The sequence below is a fragment of the Sparus aurata genome, chromosome 5 (genome assembly GCF_900880675.1).
Source record: "Sparus aurata chromosome 5, fSpaAur1.1, whole genome shotgun sequence".
NCBI lineage: Eukaryota > Metazoa > Chordata > Actinopteri > Spariformes > Sparidae > Sparus > Sparus aurata.
In genome coordinates, this window is record NC_044191.1 from 33372065 (window position 1) to 33390653 (window position 18589).

The 18589-nt window shown below is 44.1% G+C and overlaps 1 protein-coding gene across 3 annotated transcripts in view; it reads left to right on the top strand.

Moving 5' to 3' along the window:
• The first annotated feature begins 3924 nt into the window (after positions 1 to 3924).
• The window catches only part of unc5db (unc-5 netrin receptor Db), a 171429-nt gene continuing 156764 nt past the window's right edge, over positions 3925 to 18589 (top strand). Inside the window, exon 1 of one of the 3 annotated variants that reach the window (XM_030417921.1) lies at positions 3925 to 4496. In XM_030417921.1, the coding sequence (XP_030273781.1) occupies positions 4412 to 4496 (85 nt within the window). In that variant the 5' untranslated portion in view covers positions 3925 to 4411. Of the gene's footprint in view, positions 4497 to 14913; positions 14989 to 18589 lie in introns of those variants that run through there. The other 2 variants (XM_030417922.1, XM_030417923.1) reach the window with 2 other exon arrangements.

Sequence of the window (18589 nt, forward strand, 5' to 3'; positions counted from 1 at the left end):
TCACAGTATATTTGTGTTATTGTATGGATATTTATTCATTCATGACACTGTTCTACCAGAGTTTACTAGTTCAGCCCTGCAATATAAGAATAATATTTCAGTTCCATGTTTTTTACATTAATTATTAGCAGGAGATTTACCCACCGCAGCCTGGATTAAAGATGGTTAGTTGTCTTAAACCTGACGAGCATTTCATTTACATTTTAGGGCATTAAGCAAAGTGACTTACAGTAATTCTCACACTGATGGCGGGGAGCCGACCAGCAACAGGTGCAGTTTGGGGTTCAGTATCATACCCAAGGACACTTCGACATGCAGACCAGGGGAATCGAACCAACAACCTTTGGATAACAAGACGCTGGCTCTACCCGCTGAGCCACAGCCGCCTGTCTTCGCTCTGCTGTCCTGTCTAATAAAACCACAAAACATAAACCAACAACTTTGAGCAATTTCTCTCACAAACTAGTTAGAAACTTCAAGTGAAACTCTCGCCAAAATGCAACCTGGGCTTTTTTTGTGAATGTACCGAGTCAAACCTTCGTGCAAAAGCATAATTATGATGAAAGAGGCACTTTTAAGATTTACCGTATTTTCATTTTCGTGTGAAACTCATTTTCAATGGGAGTGCTACGGGCACTTTTACGATAGCATCAAAATCTCTATTTTTAAAACACTAAGAAGACTCGACACAACATGAAACTTTGCTGGTAGTATCACCAGGGTCTCTACACATGAACACGAGCATTGAGAACATTGTTTGTGTACACAGAGTTTACTAAAAAGAAGGTTTTTGAACAACTCACGTTAGCAGTAGCTTGTTCTGCTCGCCGCCGTCCTGCCAGTGGAGAAGTGTCGATCTCAGAATGTGACGTAACCTGGAGGACAGTTAAGGTGGAACTACTGTCTTCCAGCAACAACTATCCACGCGAGATCTCACGTGACTTTTCCAGGGTCAATATTGTTTTTCGCTAACAACAAAACAACAAATTATCCTGCATTTATATGGAACTAAGCTTGAGGAGCAGTTAGATCTTGATTCCTGTTGTTACTGTCGTTGTTTCAGCAGGAGGCTGATTCTACTGGTATGTTGGTGATAGCTAGCAAATTCTTTCAAAACTTCAGGTTGCGTTGATGTCAGAGTTGCACTGGAATGTGTTTGAGTAGTAACAATGATGAGGGCACATCTGAGGCACGGCGGAGTTATTCAGTCCTTAAAAAAAAAATGAATCCAAGGCTAAATACAATCCTTCGGCCACAATGACTTCAATCTGAACATGTGAGTGTGTGACAGAACAGTCAAGGATGAAACAAGTATCCAGTGCATCAGGTTTATTAAGACATCTGCATGGAAATGCAAGAAAATATATTTCTAGGCACTTCAGAAAAAGGTAAGCATGTCGTGAGATTTAATTGTAAATGATCTACGTATCGTCATAGAAACACCTACAGACTCGACTATGAGTGACCCTCTCTTGCCTCTGCATCTAATTTTATTCGTGACCATAAGTTCAAAATTTTAAAGCCGATCCATACAGTCATCGTGATTACAGAGCGTCACATCTTTGTCAGGCGAGAGCGAAAAAAAACCATAATTGAATGCAGAATATGTTTTCGACTCAGAATGAGGTCAAGAACTTCCCGACGAAACACCCTCATCTCCGTGTGATGGAGGGGAAACTTGCCAGAGATGTTCCACACATCAGCAGCAGAGTCGCAGGGAAATGTTGACAGCAGAGCGAAGATTATCAAGTGGAATGTAAAGCGGCGGCTTTTTGAAAGTGTTTATTTAAAGTTATTTTTAAGGAAGGACAAACTCTTAATAAAATCTTGACACATGTTGGACAAAACACGTGGTTATGATTGGTTTTAACCACGTACGTAGCTGGAAGTGTACCCTGAATATCTACATTATTACATGAAACAAATATCAAAGGGATATTCCGGTGTAAATTTAATCCATGGTCTAAATCACCGTGAAGCTGTGTTAGACTCCCTCTCGAGAGATCAAGTTAGCAGACCGCTAATTTACGGAGTTTTATCAACCTCAGAAACGACCGCACGACAACAATACACTGCAGTAAATGGATCCAAATATAAACCGCCACCAAAAAGCCACAAATAATGCTCAGAACAGCACCAAACTTCAGCAACAGTACAAATAGGGTCTCAGCACATAGTCCGGGGCATCTAACCTCCGCTAGCTTAGCTGGATTTCTATTGTGAAGCTAAAAACAGATTTCAACTCTCCTCCATCAGCTTCCGGGTCGGGGAAGTCCCGACGCGACGATTACCGAGTGCGGTTAGAAATGCTCAATTCCGTTCTTTTCCCTGTCCTCTTTCGATTATAACTGTTATAAACTGGCAGGTAAGACACATATGAACTTTGATTGCTTTTCCATGGAGTCATAATCATACATTTTCATCCATGAGCCGCGGAACTCTACTGCACTCGGTAATCGACTCGTCAGGACTTCCCATCAACAGGAAGCTGCTGCAGAAGAGTGGTAAATTTAGTCAGCTTTTCAGTAGAAATCCAGCTAAGCTAGCGGAGGTTAGATGCCCCGGACTATGTGCTGAGACCCTATTTGTACTGTTGCTGAAGTTTGGTGCTGTTCTGAGGATTTTTTGTGGCTTTTTGGTGGCGGTTTATATTTGGATCCATTTACTGCAGTGTATTGTTGTCGTTCGGTCGTTTCTGAGGTTGATAAAACTCCGTAAATTAGCGGTCTGCTAACTTGATCTCTTGAGAGGGAGTCTAACACAGTTTCACACTGATTTAGACCATGGATTAAACTTACACCGGAATATCCCTTTAATGTCCATCATGTTTTCCGCTATTTGAGGTTTAGCTGGAGCTCTTCTACTCATGTGATCTCATTGTTCCTCTTCCTCTGCCATGATGCGATATGGAGGTGAAGCGATGACATATTTTTGTAGGCTAACAAGATGTTAGCATCGCTCTGGTTCTGTCCACAAAAAGCTTACGGTTTATGATACTGACACGTTTTGTTCATCAAGATAATCCTCACAGTTGAACACCGCTTGTGTAAATTAAATGCGTAGCAGTAAAAAGCTAATGTTAGCCTACAAACAGACGACGTCACGGTCACATGACTTAAACATCACCACCACTAACAGTCTTACTATAAACTGATCAAGTTGTAAAGTCAGAGATAGAATGATGTGTAACTAAAGTGGGCCTGTAAAGACGGACTAGTGAGTAGATGAGTCTCTGTTAATGTCCGCGACGACCTCTGTAGTCTCATTCAGACACTCGTTAGCAACCGCTAACCGCTTATATTTAAACTGCGGAACATTTAATGATGTATTTTATGTTGGAGAACAAAACATGTGAATATCTTCAGCCTGTGGTAACAACAGACGTTATTTCAGGCATATAAATCGAAGAGTAATCAAAACACTTTGAGATGAGGGAGCCGGATGTGCAAAAATGCTGACAGATTTCTGAATTTCAGGGCTACAAACTCAGATTTGCAACCCATAAATCTTTATTGTAACAGCACCAGTTCCAAACAAACGTCATCTCGTGACACTTTCCTAATTGAGCCCTTATACTCTTTCATGAATTTATCTACAGAGACCAAACATTTCCCCTCCTGGACGAGCGCTTAACAGGCAGAAACCTCGAGCAGAACCACTGGATGGTGGGCGACCAGCTGCACAGACTGGTTGTAATAATATATATAATAATAGACGATGGAGATGAAATGGTCGTGTTCTTGTTCTTGTTCTTGTTCTTGTTTCCGGTGACAGTGGCAGGACTCTGAGCTTTTTTCTGTGCCTCTCTAATGAATCTGAAGATATTGTAGTTTTTGATTATGACTGTTTTAACAGACTTGTTAGAACTGGACTCGGCAGCCAGGAGCATTAAGGCCAGTGTGGCTCTGCTGTGTGTCTGATTAAAGAGGGAACAGGTGACTCCCAGCAAACCACGATCCTGCTGCATCACAGTTAAAGAGATATTTGAGTGAGTGGGCATACATGCAGCCTACTCCACCCTCTCCTCCTCTCCACCCTCTCCTCCTCTCCGCCTCCCTCAGTCTGCCATTGGTTAGCGCGGGGCAGGGCTCCGGGATGATGCTGGTGGTGGTGGCAGGGGAGGGGGGCTAAACTCCGAGCGCACGTCTCCCCCGCTGCGCACACACGCACCGCGAAAGTGAAGTGAAGATGCTTCTCTCTCCCTCTCCGACCAACAGTCCAGCCCGTAAACCAGTCACTTCTTCTTCTTCTCCTTCTTCTTCTTCTGCTTCTTCTTCTGCTTCCAGAGCGTCAAACTGTCCCCTTCCCTGGTTTACGGGGCTCGTCCAGCTCGGAGGCGGCGGGAGGAGGCAGCGGAGCTCCGGAGCGGAGAACACCCGGGCAGTGTGTCCGCGGAGAGCTACGCGTCGGAATGGGTGCGCTGACAAAAGGACGTTACCTCTCCACGGCGGGCCTCCTGCTGCTGGTTTATTGCACAGTATCAGTGATCTGTAAAGGTAAGAGCTGCGTGTCCGTGAGCGTGCATGTCTACTTTCAGCGCCACCACCGGGCTGTGAGACGCTTCCGCCCGGCGTGGTTTTCAGAAGCCGCTCTCCTTGTGCCATCCTCGTGGTTACGCACCGCTTGTCACGTTTTTTCTATCGTGTTTGCAGATATTGTGGATATTTCTGAAGGGTTGTGTTAATGAACAACAACTGTGCACATTCAGTTATTCATCGCTGGTCTTTTTGATTCATCCCCGGGACTTATTGCGACTGTTGAAGCTTCCTCTTCCTCCAAATGCGCAGCGGAGCGTCTGATATCAATTCATCAAGCCGCAGCTGACACTGTCAAGTTCCCACACTGATGTTAATTGCACCAATTTTCACTCAGTTTCTCGCAGTCTTTTTTTTTTTTTAATGAATCCATCATCATGACCGCGCTGCATGCTGGAGCTGGGCTGTGGGTACAGACACGCCTGAGCAACAGGCATGTCAACGCGTTTTCTCTCTCTGGGAGTTACTGTTCTGATCCCGTGGACTGTCTGTCTTTATTATCAAACGAGCCCCCCCCCCCCCTTATATGAAAAGCTGGATACAGTGTCAGGGGAGAGAATGAGCTGCTGTGGAGGTGTGTGTGTGTGTGTGTGTGTGTGTGTGTGTGTGCAGGCGTTTATGTTCAATTCAGGCTCAAAATGAAGAAAAGCACTGAGCCACTGACGCACCTCAGTCCTGTCTGAAAGGGGCAGGAGAGTGGATGTTTGTGAAAGCCATCAGACCCTGCAGGTGTTGCACATGTGTGGTGCTGCTCCACCAAGTCTGTTTGATAATGTTGGATGCTGTTGGACAAAGAGCAATTTCCAGATTTCAAACCCATCCAGACAGAAACAAATCTCTTCATATTTTTCAGTTTTGGAGTCGAGATTTCTTTTCACTACTAACGCAGAGACTCCTTTATCTCCTCAGCTCTGAAACTCACCCAATTTAAAATCAAATGTTAGGAGGCGAGCATGCTTTTTGAGTCATCTGATTGTGTCGGTGTCGATCTTATAAAACTGCTCATTCTCTGCCTGCTGATGACTGTAATGGTTTCAGGGCGCTTCAGATTCTCTTGAGGTGAGTGTGCACAGCGATGCTTCTGAATCTGATGGGATTTTAACGTCGCCCCCCTGAATGCCACATGTTATGGTGCCCCGTGTGGAGCTGATCTGAGTGCAGTAATAGATTGAGGCCATAGCATCTCCACTACAGCACTAAGAAACACTCCAGCTTCCTCATCTTACTGTTGACTCTGCTGGATTTTGTCTGCAACATATTTTATTTGAGTATCTGGAGGAAATTGCGTGTCAAACATTAAAGACGCTCGGCGTTTTGAGATTTTGGCGTGCAGCTTGCGTGCGACTGTCAAATCAAAGTGTTGTTTCAGGGCAGTTTTGTTTATAGTTTATCTCCATGAAAGGGAGAAAAGGTGTCATGTCTTGTTGAGCAAAATATCAAAGTATGTTCAGAGTTAAGCAGAGATGATGAAAAGCACAATGCAGCTCCCAACAGTTTTGGGGCTTGTGACCTCCTTACAATGAAGCGCTGTCTTCTTGACGCCTCCCATCATCACAGGTTGCACACATTGTATTTATGAGCCGAGAGAAGTTTAAAGGGTACCGCAGCTATTCATTATTGCACCGCCGTGAAGTCTTGGGGGAATTCACAAGAGATGGATTCAAAAAGAACAGAAGCGGCTGATATCTCGACTTTTAGTCCCTATTTTGTGTCAAGCTCAAGAAACACTGGATCCTACAACTCCCACGATGCAGCTTGATAGCATCTTTCATTATCACTTCCCTGCAGGCAGAGTGGACACATTGTTCAAACCCTGCACCTCTTTTTGTTCTGCAGGCTTTAGGCCTTTTCATCAAGGGTTAGCTGATGGCGCCATCGGGGGTCATCTCGACTAAAATGGATCCAGAATTACAGAAAGATTAGAGAGAAATCAGACGAGTATAAATATATTTTCCTCTCCTTTGAATAATCTGGTGACCCCTTCTCTTTTCTCTTGTGATCCCGTCAGCTTTGCGCTGGGAATCATTATTTAAACTGTGGATTCAAAGATCATACAAGCAGATGATATGCAGCTAGTCTTTGCAAATGTTGGCTAACTTATACAGTTTAGATCATTTCTACCCCCAGATGGCAGCGTTTGAAACGGAAAGACTTTGATACCCAGAATCTCTGGAAGAAGACACAAGTCAGCTGCACTCAGGACTCCTGTTTCACGATGTTCCTCCATTGTTTACCGAAGGATTCACAACCAAAGAGCTCCAAGAGGCGAAGGATTTAACAGTTTTGAGGCGGATGTTCTTCGGGCAGAGGGTTTAGATGTTATTCCAGTTTTATATTTGTCACATCCTGTATGAGAGAGGAGGTCGCACCAGAACTTTAGGTCAGGCAAAGAAGCCAAGTCTCATTTTAAGAGACCGGGCTGTAAGAAAGACGTCTTATTAGGCTACATCGGCCGCTCAGATAACATCTTTATATTGCCATATTTTCGTCTTAGCTTCAATATTAAACTCAAAGATGAAACCTTGTTGATCGAGGAGTGTTTCAAAATAGATCCATTGTCTTGAAAACCGACCAATCAATAAATCCACCGATTAATTTAAGTTCTGGCTGCTGCTGCATAAAAATTCCTCCCTCGACGCACCCTGAAGGCCTCCATCATGTCCGCGGGAATCAAAGTGACATTTCATGCTGTCTCCAGCTCCTCAAACACCAGCGACGCCCTCCGTGTTGCCACTTCTCCGCACGTCACATCAGTCCCGAAGGCCATAAACGTAACAACGGGTGTCACACGAAACATTTCCCCACAAGGTTGACTCCGTGAACCACACGGCAGCGGACGTGACAGTGCTAGCTCGCACTCTGCGAGATTTAAGCTCTCAAGGATCACAAGCTATGTTCACAGGCCCCGTTGGCGACGACGAGACTCACGCGAGGGGTCATGAAGGAGGGCTCCTCCTGTGTAACGCGGCTGTGAGTAAGCAGCGTGTGGCCCAGGAGGGACCTTTAAAAGGCTTTTTCAATCATGTTTGCACACTACTGGTCCTGAAATCCAAGAGCGTTTTCCAGCTTCCCGAGCAGCGATATTAGATGTGACTTCCTGATGGATCAGTTTTCAGCTGTTGCCATGTATTTATCTCCTAATGAGGGCCTACTTAGAGATGCAGAAAGGATCTCTGAGTGCACTGATATGTAATATCCCTTCTAACCTGGCGCCTGATGAAAGTCTTGTTGATGACGTTTGACACGTAGGCATATTTATTTGAGACCTGATGATTAATTTTTTTGTGATTTATCAAGAGAGCGTCGCGCGTAGAGTAAGAAAAATAACGAGCGAGGGGATTATGTGATATTTGATGAAGGATTGATTTGCCAATAACTCAGCATGCTCTCCGCTGTGAGTTTGTCCTAAAGCAGTACGTATATGATGACAAGAATATGGTATGAGATCAGGATAAACCGCTGCTCATGTCTACACGAGATTTCACGCGTTGCTGGAGCCCCTGACAGTCACCTCGTTCAACGGATACGAGCAGAAAAACAGCATCTTCTAGCTGCACAGATGCACAATCATGTCAAATCTCACTGAAGTATGCATCGCCACATGGCGCGTCTGTCTGTCGTCTGTCGTGGCGCTCTCATTTGACACGTGGACTCGTTGATTCTCCCTCTAGGCTTTTGTCCACCCTTGACCTTGCGCCACAGATTGTACCTCTCCGTTCTTGTTATTCAGGTTGGGCAAAAAAAAGGAGAAAAAAAGAAAAGAAAGGCAGCGGAGCACAAAGGATGCACAAAACTGTAGCTACTTTTGTTTTCTGGGAAAAAAAAAAATCAAGGTTTTTCTATTTTGCTGTGTACAGGGCTTTCATGAAAACAGACAAAGGTCAAATCTGTTATTTTCCCTCAGAGAAAGCAGAGGGGCTCTTATATTTTCCCTGCCGATCCAAGAATGAATCATCATAGTCAGGCTGCCGTGGGTGACAACGCAGCGCAGTTCAGTGCCCAGATTTACATTTAAATGAAACCAAATGGCTGTACATTCAGGAATGATATACAGTAATGATGATGGTAATAAAAGCAAAGTCCTCTTTCATATTGGACTGGGCTGCTACTTGGGATTGCTGTCATTTGGGGACTTTGCAGGTACAGTCGGTGAGTTATGTCTTTGCTATGTCAAGACTATTACCTTCGCATTTCAACGAGTGGATTCATCAACGCGCTGCCTAACGGACTTAATGTAGTCAGCAATCAGCCCGGCAGCTCATTGGGTTCTCCCGTCCGCTCCGTGGCTGAATGATACTTAGACATCCAGCCGCTGTTTGTCATCCGAATCTGTAGGCTTGTGTTGCAGAAGCCCTGACGCATTCAGGGCCAAACAGCCTCGTTTCCAAACCTTTGTAGGTGGGATCTCCGGGGAATAACGCGTATCCTGCAACTGAATGACAGAAATGGCTTGAAGAGTGGATGATGACTAACGGAGCTGAGTCCCGTTGTGAGTCAACTTAAAGACAGCAGTTCTGTATCATTGTGCATTGAGTACCTTGAGGTTTTTTCACTGTTGGTTTACAAAATAAGACATTTAGAGTTAAGCTGGAAAACTAATTCTCAACTTAGTTTAAGGAGAAGAGGTTTCGACCACACCTTAAAGGAGAAGCTGTGCTAAAAGCTGAGCAGTGGAGCTTGAATTGAGATTTAAGAGTCATAAAAATAAATGCAAAATTATGTAGAAAACTGGCATTTTGTGGGATTTAACGCCTTCCATAGTTTCAGAGCGCAACCCCACTGTTCCCGACTCTGAAACAATTTTGTCAGACGTGCTAATTACAAACAAAACTCATTACAACACACTGTACCATCAGCAGGATTTTGAAGCAAACATAAATTTATGTAATATATGTTCCCTTTTGGTTCTTCACCCTTCACTTAAACCCATTTCCTGAGAATCAGTTTGCTCTGCGGGCTTTTATTTAGACTTCCTCCCCGAAATGCTTGAGTCATGACGGCCTAATCCGTCCTGGATGGACGCTGTAGCTTCCGTCTTACTTAATCTGAGGGGACGGCAATCAGGACAGGGTTATTGAGTACCTTGAGGTTTTTTCACTGTCGGTTAACAAAATAAAACACTTAGAGTTAAGCTGGAAAACTAATTCTCAACTTGGATTATTGAGAAGAGGTTTCAACCACACCTTAAAGGAGAAGCTGTGCTAAAAGCTGGGCAGTGGAGCTTGAATTGAGATTTAATAGTCATAAAAATAAATGCAAAATTATGTAGAAAACTGGCATTTTGTGGGATTTGACGCCCCCCATAGTTTCAGAGCGCAACCCCACTGTTCCCGACTCTGAAACAGTTTTGTCAGACGTGCTAATTACAAACAAAACTCATTACAACACACTGTACCATCAGCAGGAATTTAAAGCAAACAGAATTTGATGTAATATATGTTCCCTTTTGGTTCTTCACCCTTCACTCAAACCCATTTCCTGAGAATCAGTTCGCTCTGCGGGCTTTTATATAGACTTCCTCCCCGAAATGCTTGAGTCATGACGGCCTAATCCGTCCTGGATGGACGCTGTAGCTTCCGTCTTACTTAATCTGAGGGGACGGCAATCAGGACAGGGTGAGAAGGCCCACTCAGTCACAGCGCTAAATCATGATACAAAGCTGCAGATACCCGTCATCCATCTCAGTCAGGAGATTCAATCAGTTGCGCTCTTGCAGCCACACGTCTTCATTCCACGCTCCCGTCTAGACTCCGGCTGAGGAGTTCTCTTTTGAAATATGGCGATCTTTGTATGAGACCTGAATGATACATGTGGACACTTCTTTTTCTTCTTCTTTCTGTGATTTTTTTTTTCTCAGCACCTGCAAAAGAACTCCCCGAGGGTGAAGAAACACACTTGGGAATTAAATGCGCTCGGCGGAGGATTCACTGTACTGCGTAATGATGAGGGGGGAAAAAAAAAGACTCGGGCAGGGTGAGCTGCCTTTAAGAGAAGAGCGAGAGACGACATGTGTTGTTTCTGCATTAAGGCCATTCCATACCGAACTCACCTGGGGCCTCCTGACTCTGAACATCGTTAGATTCAAGAGTTTATCTCAGCGAGCTCACCCAAACAAAAATTTGGTCCTGAACATCCGAGAGACTCTGAGGAAACTTCTGCAGGGGCCTGACAGCAGAACCAAAATACATTATAATGTAAATAACAATGTAATATTCATACATCCTTAATAATAGATGGAACTGTGGGTAGGAATAGCAGCTGAGTCGGAAGTTATAGTGATGTGTTGCACAACTGTAATAAAGTGATGCAGGAAACTCTGCTTAAATATTCACAGCTATTAATTGAACTTCTTTTCATTTCCGTAATCTCTGCGGATCCTTACATGTGCTCTAAATAAACACGTATTTATTGCTGCAAACTGTAATTAATCACACTTGCGCTGCGGAGCAATTACTCTCCAGCTCCAGCACAAGTGGAACTCGCTCTTTATGAAAAAAAAAAAAAAAAAAAAAGCAGCGCTAATGTCTCTTTTTGTTTCACATTAATTTGGCCTCTGCTGTCGAGCGGTCGCCGGCGCTGCATCGGTGTGGTAATAAACACCAAGTTTAGAGGTTTTAGGTTGCACAGGCTCTGTGAACTTCTTCATATCTGTGTTTACAGATGTGCAGCGCACACCGGATGAGCTTTTTTTCAAGGCTGCTTCATGATAGCATCCTATTTAGCTATCCTTCAAGCAGCCATAAGCCTTACTGAGACCTGTGTGTGCGTGTGTGTGTGCGGTAGGTGTGAATGTTCCCGAAGACACACGTGATAATTAGGAAACCCACACACAGTCCTGTGTATATGTTTTTTATACGACGTTGGCCGGATAGCATCTGGGTGTGAGCCGCTGTAGAGTCGGAGTGGAGCGAAAGGCGAGGTCTCGTCTCTTATCAAGTCAGAGAGAATTCAATATTGTTATCGAAAAACACGTCGCGCTGATGTATGGGTCATTGCTGAAATCTATGTCAGCCGATCTCAAGTAAATTGCCTTTTGAATGACTTGAGTTTCTAAATGAATCTCTGGGAGTCCATCCAATGAAACCAAGAAGGCATCAGTGTCATTATTTGGTATATTGCAGGCTGTTGGCCACCTTTTGATTTCAGAAGCTAGTTTCTATACGGATGGATGTGTGTCGCTCTGGCGGTGGGTTCACACTGACATCTCTCAGATCTATTAGATAGATTGTCATGAAATATTGCCCAGATGTTGATGTTTTCCTGAGAGAATGAATCCAGCTGGCTCTGCTGATCCTCTGTCTGAACCTTTAGGGCCTCTATCAGATTACAATATCACGCGTGCTGTGAAATGTTTCAACACTAAATGCATTAGCACAATTCTAATGACTTCACCGATCCCCTCAGTGTTTCTCTAATTGATGGATTGCCTTGAAAAGTATGTATAGATATAAATATACAATGAGCTCTATGACTGGAACTGTGTAATAGTACACAGATGTTTTGTTAAGTTTAAAAGAACATACAATGTTTTTTTCAACATTTCCTGACAAAACAGAAATTCAAAAACAATTAGTAGCTCAAATTTGCTCAGATTTTCTGAGTCGATGTGATCGACCTGTGGGAAACACCAAACACCTAACTGTAGCTTCAATTAGCTATTTAGCTCAGTTAGCGGTGCAGCTAGCGGTGAGCACACTGTGAGCTCAGAGCTCCAGGGGAATGACCGGGGCGAGCTGGTTAGCATGCAACCTTTAGTAGATCTCTCTGCAACATGATACATGGATGTCATATATCTTCACATTCTGTTGATCATTTTAGTATTTTTTTCATGTTTTCAATCAAACTTCTTACATATGGCTTCTTTAGATTCAGTTTGAGGTGTAGTCAATCAGAGCAAGCAGTCAGAATTGAAAGTGCAGTTGTAAGAAACTCTCTCCGATTCATAGATCACAGGTATTTTCTCGCCGCCTGATGTTTGGCCTTTGATATGCCAACCTCGAAGGTTCTCTGCTGCAGCAGTTCCACCTTCATGGCCTTGGGTCAGCTGTTCAAACATGTCCTCTGTTGATCCATGGTGCAGCAGCAGGCCTAGCGGGACTGAACAGTGCTGAAGGACAAGTTGTGATGAATGGACTGCCGAGCGGCAGTCTCAGCCCGCTGTGTCCTGTCCTGCCTGGAGGAGCTCTCGGTCTCGCTGGTGGCCACGTGTTAGTCATCGGATCGTGTTGTTTGTGACCAGTGGTCGACACACACAGGTGCTGCAGAACAGGACCGGGGAAATGATTTAATAGTGTGATGAACATAGTTTTCCCTCAATATGATGGACACAACTGTGTGAAAATAGGATAAACAGATGTAAAACGACACAGTTCCCCGTTTAACACAGCTCTTATTTCTGTGGCGTCGTGAACATTCAAATGTGAAAACATAAATCATATAATCTTCTGCTTTTCTTTACATCTGTGGAGGAAAAGCTCAGCGATTTACTCAAAGAATCCAGCATATTTTCAGAGATTATCAACGGCAGTTTGAACACATAAGACACTTGTAAGAACGGCACAAGCAGGACTGGAGCGAGCACGATGTCTTAGCATCAAGCCGCTTTGGGAGATCCAATCTGACATGTAAATACTGACTAACTCCGTCTAATTGTAGCTAAAATATTGCTAACCAAACAGTGTTTGTCGCACATGGATTAGCAGTGAAAGCCTCAGAGCGAGCGAGCGTCTGACCTGAATCCGCTCCCGATCAACATCTTGTACAGTGAGCAACTTTCCTCATTAGAAAAGTTTATTTTGTCAATTTAAAACTTTTCTGTTCGCATTATAGCAGTTTGGTATATGTTTGTTCTGTCCGGGGTCAGAGACGGTGTCAGAGCAAACAAACAAGTCGCCATCAAGAAATCTAAAAAAAATCTGCAGCTCGCCGGCGTCAAAGCTCCAGCAGCAGCATTATTTCTAGACTGTGGAGTGTTTTGATGGCACAAGTTACATCTGCAGTGACACAATGCATGGAAGTATAAATCAGACCTGTCACAACATTTTAAAACAGACACGACAGAATCATAATAGCTTCACGTAGTTCTGGCAGTATTCTCCTTTCAAGCGTTCAAAGACGACAACTTCACGTTAAGTTGAGATGATTCGTGTTGTGACGGCTTCCTGCAGGAAAACCAATCACAGTGTTGTTGTTGTTGTTGTTGTTGTTCGTGTTAACTTAAATGTAGAAAACTCTGCATCACATACAATTACATCTTCTTCTTCCACAATGTTATTTTAAAAAAAGCGTATACATCCAGTTAGAGCATGACAGAGTTTTGGGGTTGAGAACGATATGATGTCTCAAATTGTAGTGATCAGGCAACAAAGGACACAAACGTAAGACCAAAACTTAATAAAAAGGCAGAACCGACATGGGAATGTAGACGAACCGACGAAGAGTGAAGGAAAACACAGAGTTAAACACTCAGGAGAGGATATAATCTACAAAATAAAACTGGAACCGACTAAACTAATAACCAAAATGAGTAGCTGGGAGTTTCACGATGATTAACCACCCCGAGCATCTTTTTTCCACCATATATGATGAAACTGATCGATATCTGTCAGCCGATATATGTGGGCTCCACATGTCATTCATCAAAAATGATTGTTTGATGCTTTAATACGTCATTAATAACAACCCTTCCACTAACGCCTGTTTGGACGCCTGATTAATTACCCGGCTGGCACACAACATAAACCAACACTGCACTGACAGCTGATAGGTTGAACCACTGTGCGTCTGTAAATATCACCGCCGCGGCTGAAAGTGCCGACAGAAATACACAAGAATGTGGATTTCACATGTCTCTGTAATGCAAATCAACTGCAGGTTGTTTTTACACAGTGTTTTGTGTGTGATGTCGCTGTGATTCAATCTGTTGCCAGTCAGGAAATGTGTGTTTCCTCATGCAATGTGATATAAACGCGGTTTTGGAGAAGTTTAATCTAATCTAGGTAATCGAGCTTCATGCTTCGTCACGATGTTGTTCTGGTGCTAACGATGTAAAGCTCTCAAAGACGGAGAGAGAAATACATTCAGAATGATTCAGTGGAAGAGGGCAACATGGGAACTGCAGTCTTAATCTTCTCACATCGGTTTCAAAGCTTCGTGGTCGCCGCACAAAAGCATCACAATAAATGAGACGGCGGTAAATCGGCGCTTTCAGTGCGCCACACGTGCATTTTTAATATATTTGTCAGAAAGCACCTAGCTTCTATTTCCTTCTCAAAGGCACCTTCTTGACCGCCTCCCTGTTTTATGGTCTGTCTGTTTTCCGACAGTCTTGTTCCCTCACTCGCCACACGAGCCACGTTTCTCATATAACATCAGTCACCACCGAGCATCAACCTGGATTGACAAATGATCAGATCCAGCCTCCCGACACTCGTGGCCACTGTGAAACGGAGGGGTAATATGAAAATACATTTAAAGCCTGTCAGCACGGCAGAGGCATCAGGCATTAGTTTACAGCGTGCCGTGATGGGTTTCAGCATATTTCAAGATAGACTCTGGACAGGAAAATGAGGTAGCCATGTTTTGATGATAGCAGACAGCTGCTGCTGTTTCCTCTGAGTTTCTTAGCTGGAAGGTGATGAAACACATGGCATGTGTTCCCCCTCCAACCTTTCACTGGCTGTTTTTAGTTTTTTTGCCGTAGTCGTTGGTGACTAATGCGTTAGTGTTTGAGTTGTGGCATATTAAGCCTGTTTTCTCTGTTTTAATGAGTATGGAGTTTGATGGAGGAAACGGCTCTCGCTGGTTTTCTGATGCCTGAGAGGTCCTGACAGCTTGGCTTGTGACCTGGTGAAGCATTGAGAATATGAATATTGCATCGTACTCTCCCTGCTTTGTCTTAGCGGGTAGCGTCTGTGTAGCTCTTCAGCTCGTCGTGTGCCTGAGGCATCCTCCTACTGCCTTCTCGTCGAGGCTCGAAATTTTTCCCTTTTGAAACTCATTTTGGCTTTTGATACAATCTGAGAGTTCTTTGGGGTCAGCGCCGCTGTGGATTACTCAACCCTCCCATGTAAACCAACATGTATTCATCTCAACCTTGTGGGCCACGTTTGCATCTTTGCTGATTTGCTGTGGCTTGTGCCCACACAGCACTCTGGGAAAATGGTTCTTTTTGTTGCTGCTGCGGTCGTCTTTTTTGAGCCGCATTAGCGTTCGCTTTCAGCTAATAGCGGTTATGAAACGGCGTGGCGTGCGCTCGCCTGAAGCTGCTGCTCGCTTGGTGAACGTCTAATGTCAGCCGCTGGTGCCTGCGTGAGTCAACCGCCCGCTTTCTACAGTTCATGACATCAGCTGTCATCCAGATGAGCGATGTCTCAACACATTTCTTTTGCTAATTGGATGATGAGTGGTGACCAGTGTTCGGTCATGATGGCATGATTATAATTACATACTTTATTCCTTATACTCCTTTGGCCTCATACAATGCACAGTGTCCTGCAACCACGGCATACAGCATACTGCACAGCTTTTACTAACATGGCCCTGAGGGGAAAACAAAGACTTATTATTTTTTGTCTGATCTAAATAGTAAATTAATAATAGTTTGGCCAGGATAATCTTTTCTCTTCTTCATTTTTTATTTCTCTCTGTGAAAAATCCTGCACAGTTTAAATGCGACCCCTCTCTGAATGGAAACAGGTGTTGGGGGGTTATTTCCCACCTATCCCCCGTCTTGCTGGTGTTGAGCTGCAGGGTGTTCAGCCCTCCTCCTCCCCCTCGCTGATACAGAGCTGTCTGAGAACCTGTGTAGGTGGAAGACACATGAACTGAATGTGAAATCCAAGGTGTTGACGGTGAACACAATGGGTGATGGGGCCTCAACGTATAGAACACCTATGGTTTCTTTTTTCTTTTGTCGGCTATCAGTACATCTGTTCGACAGTACGGATGCTCAGATTGTCGTCTTGACATCCCCGAGCCGCTCTTCTATCCTTTTATACGCTGAAATCTTTCTAAAAATCTGAACATCTGTCGTCACTACCAATTGATGAAATCTGAAGGGACGGTGCCGTGAACCTGTAGAGATTAAAGGGATATTCCGGTGTAAATTTAATCCATGGTATAAATCACAGTGAAACTGTGTTAGACTCCCTCTCGAGAGATCAAGTTAGCAGACCGCTAATTTACGGAGTTTTATCATCCTCAGAAACGACCGCACGACAACAATACACTGCAGTAAATGGATCCAAATATAAACCGCCACCAAAAAGCCACAAATAATGCTCAGAACAGCACCAAACTTCAGCAACAGTACAAATAGGGTCTCAGCACATAGTCCGGGGCATCTAACCTCCGCTAGCTTAGCTGGATTTCTATTGTGAAGCTAAAAACAGATTTCAACTCTCCTCCATCAGCTTCCGGGTCGGGGAAGTCCCGACGCGACGATTACCGAGTGCAGTTAGAAATGCTCAATTCCGTTCTTTTCCCTGTCCGCTCTCGATAATAACTGTTATAAACTGGCAGGTAAGACACATATGAACTTTGATTGCTTTTCCATGGAGTCATAATCATACATTTTCATCCATGAGCCGCGGAACTCTACTGCACTCGGTAATCGACTCGTCGGGACTTCCCGTCAACAGGAAGCTGCTGCAGAAGAGTGGTAAATTTAGTCAGCTTTTCAGTAGAAATCCAGCTAAACTAGCGGAGGTTAGATGCCCCGGACTATGTGCTGAGACCCTATTTGTACTGTTGCTGAAGTTTGGTGCTGTTCTGAGCATTATTTGTGGCTTTTTGGTGGCGGTTTATATTTGGATCCATTTACTGCAGTGTATTGTTGTCGTGCGGTCGTTTCTGAGGTTGATAAAACTCCGTAAATTAGCGGTCTGCTAACTTGATCTCTCGATAGGGAGTCTAACACAGTTTCATGGTGTGTTAGACCATTGATTAAACTTGAATATCCCTTTAAAACATAACGGGATACAACACTGATATTGTTCTGGCTTAAATGGAACCACTTATGTGAGCCTTTAGATGCCTGCGGTAAATATCCAAGAGTAAATTCATGCCTTTTTTATAAGTAACAACAACTTTGCTTGGTCTCTGAGACTTTAATGTCATGTTCTCAGCGGTGGGACACACACTGAGATAAGAGTCATCTCCTCCCCTCAGCCTCTCGATGTTCAGGGTATGGGGAATCCATATCCGCTCTACAAGCCAAAGATCCCCTGCAAAGTAACAGAAATCACTCCCAACACTAAAAAGCTTTTAACGTCACCCGCCAGCAGGTCAAGGATACACTCTGCCATTAGTGTGAGTGTTGAGATGAAGCAGGAGTCTGGGAGGGGAACGTTTCAGCATCATTTATAGGCACCGGAGCTTTTTCCTATTGACTGCTTCTGTAATATGAATTTTAAATAAAGCCCAATTAATTCAACGGCATTGATTGGAGCTGACAAATCCATCAAACAAATAGAGCTGTTTCTCCGGAACAAACAGCAAGATTTGTTTTTCAGTCAGGATTTGTGCAGCAGGTGGCCGCTCGGGAGTTATAAAATAAGCGAGGTGGTGGAGCGACATCAGAAAATAAAACCAACGTCATGAAATGTCACTGCTGGTTTTCTCTCAGAGACGTGTCGGCGTCCGTGGTGAGGCGCTGCAGCTGGATGCACGCCTGCTGTATATGCAGACTGTGTGGAATTAATTGAAGTAGTCCATCACTACCTTAAGTCCTTGAGTAATGAGTAGCCCCCGGGGGCTGTATGGAAAGCAGAGTCGTAAATGCAGGCAGAGAGATTTCTATACCATTTTCCACATTTTGTAGCACCTCAGCGATGTTCCACGTTTCGTTCTGCCTCCGTTCTGCTGCCGGGGAGGACGGGAGCAGAGTCTCTCATTCGGGAGGAGAAGTGAGACGACACCAGTAAGAGACATAACAAGACAAATATCCAGACGAGAATTAAGAGGCATAATGGATTACATAAAATATAACTATAAAACCTTAAATCCATGTCATTTCTCGTAATCCCTGCGAGCTGCTTGTGCTTTACAGAACG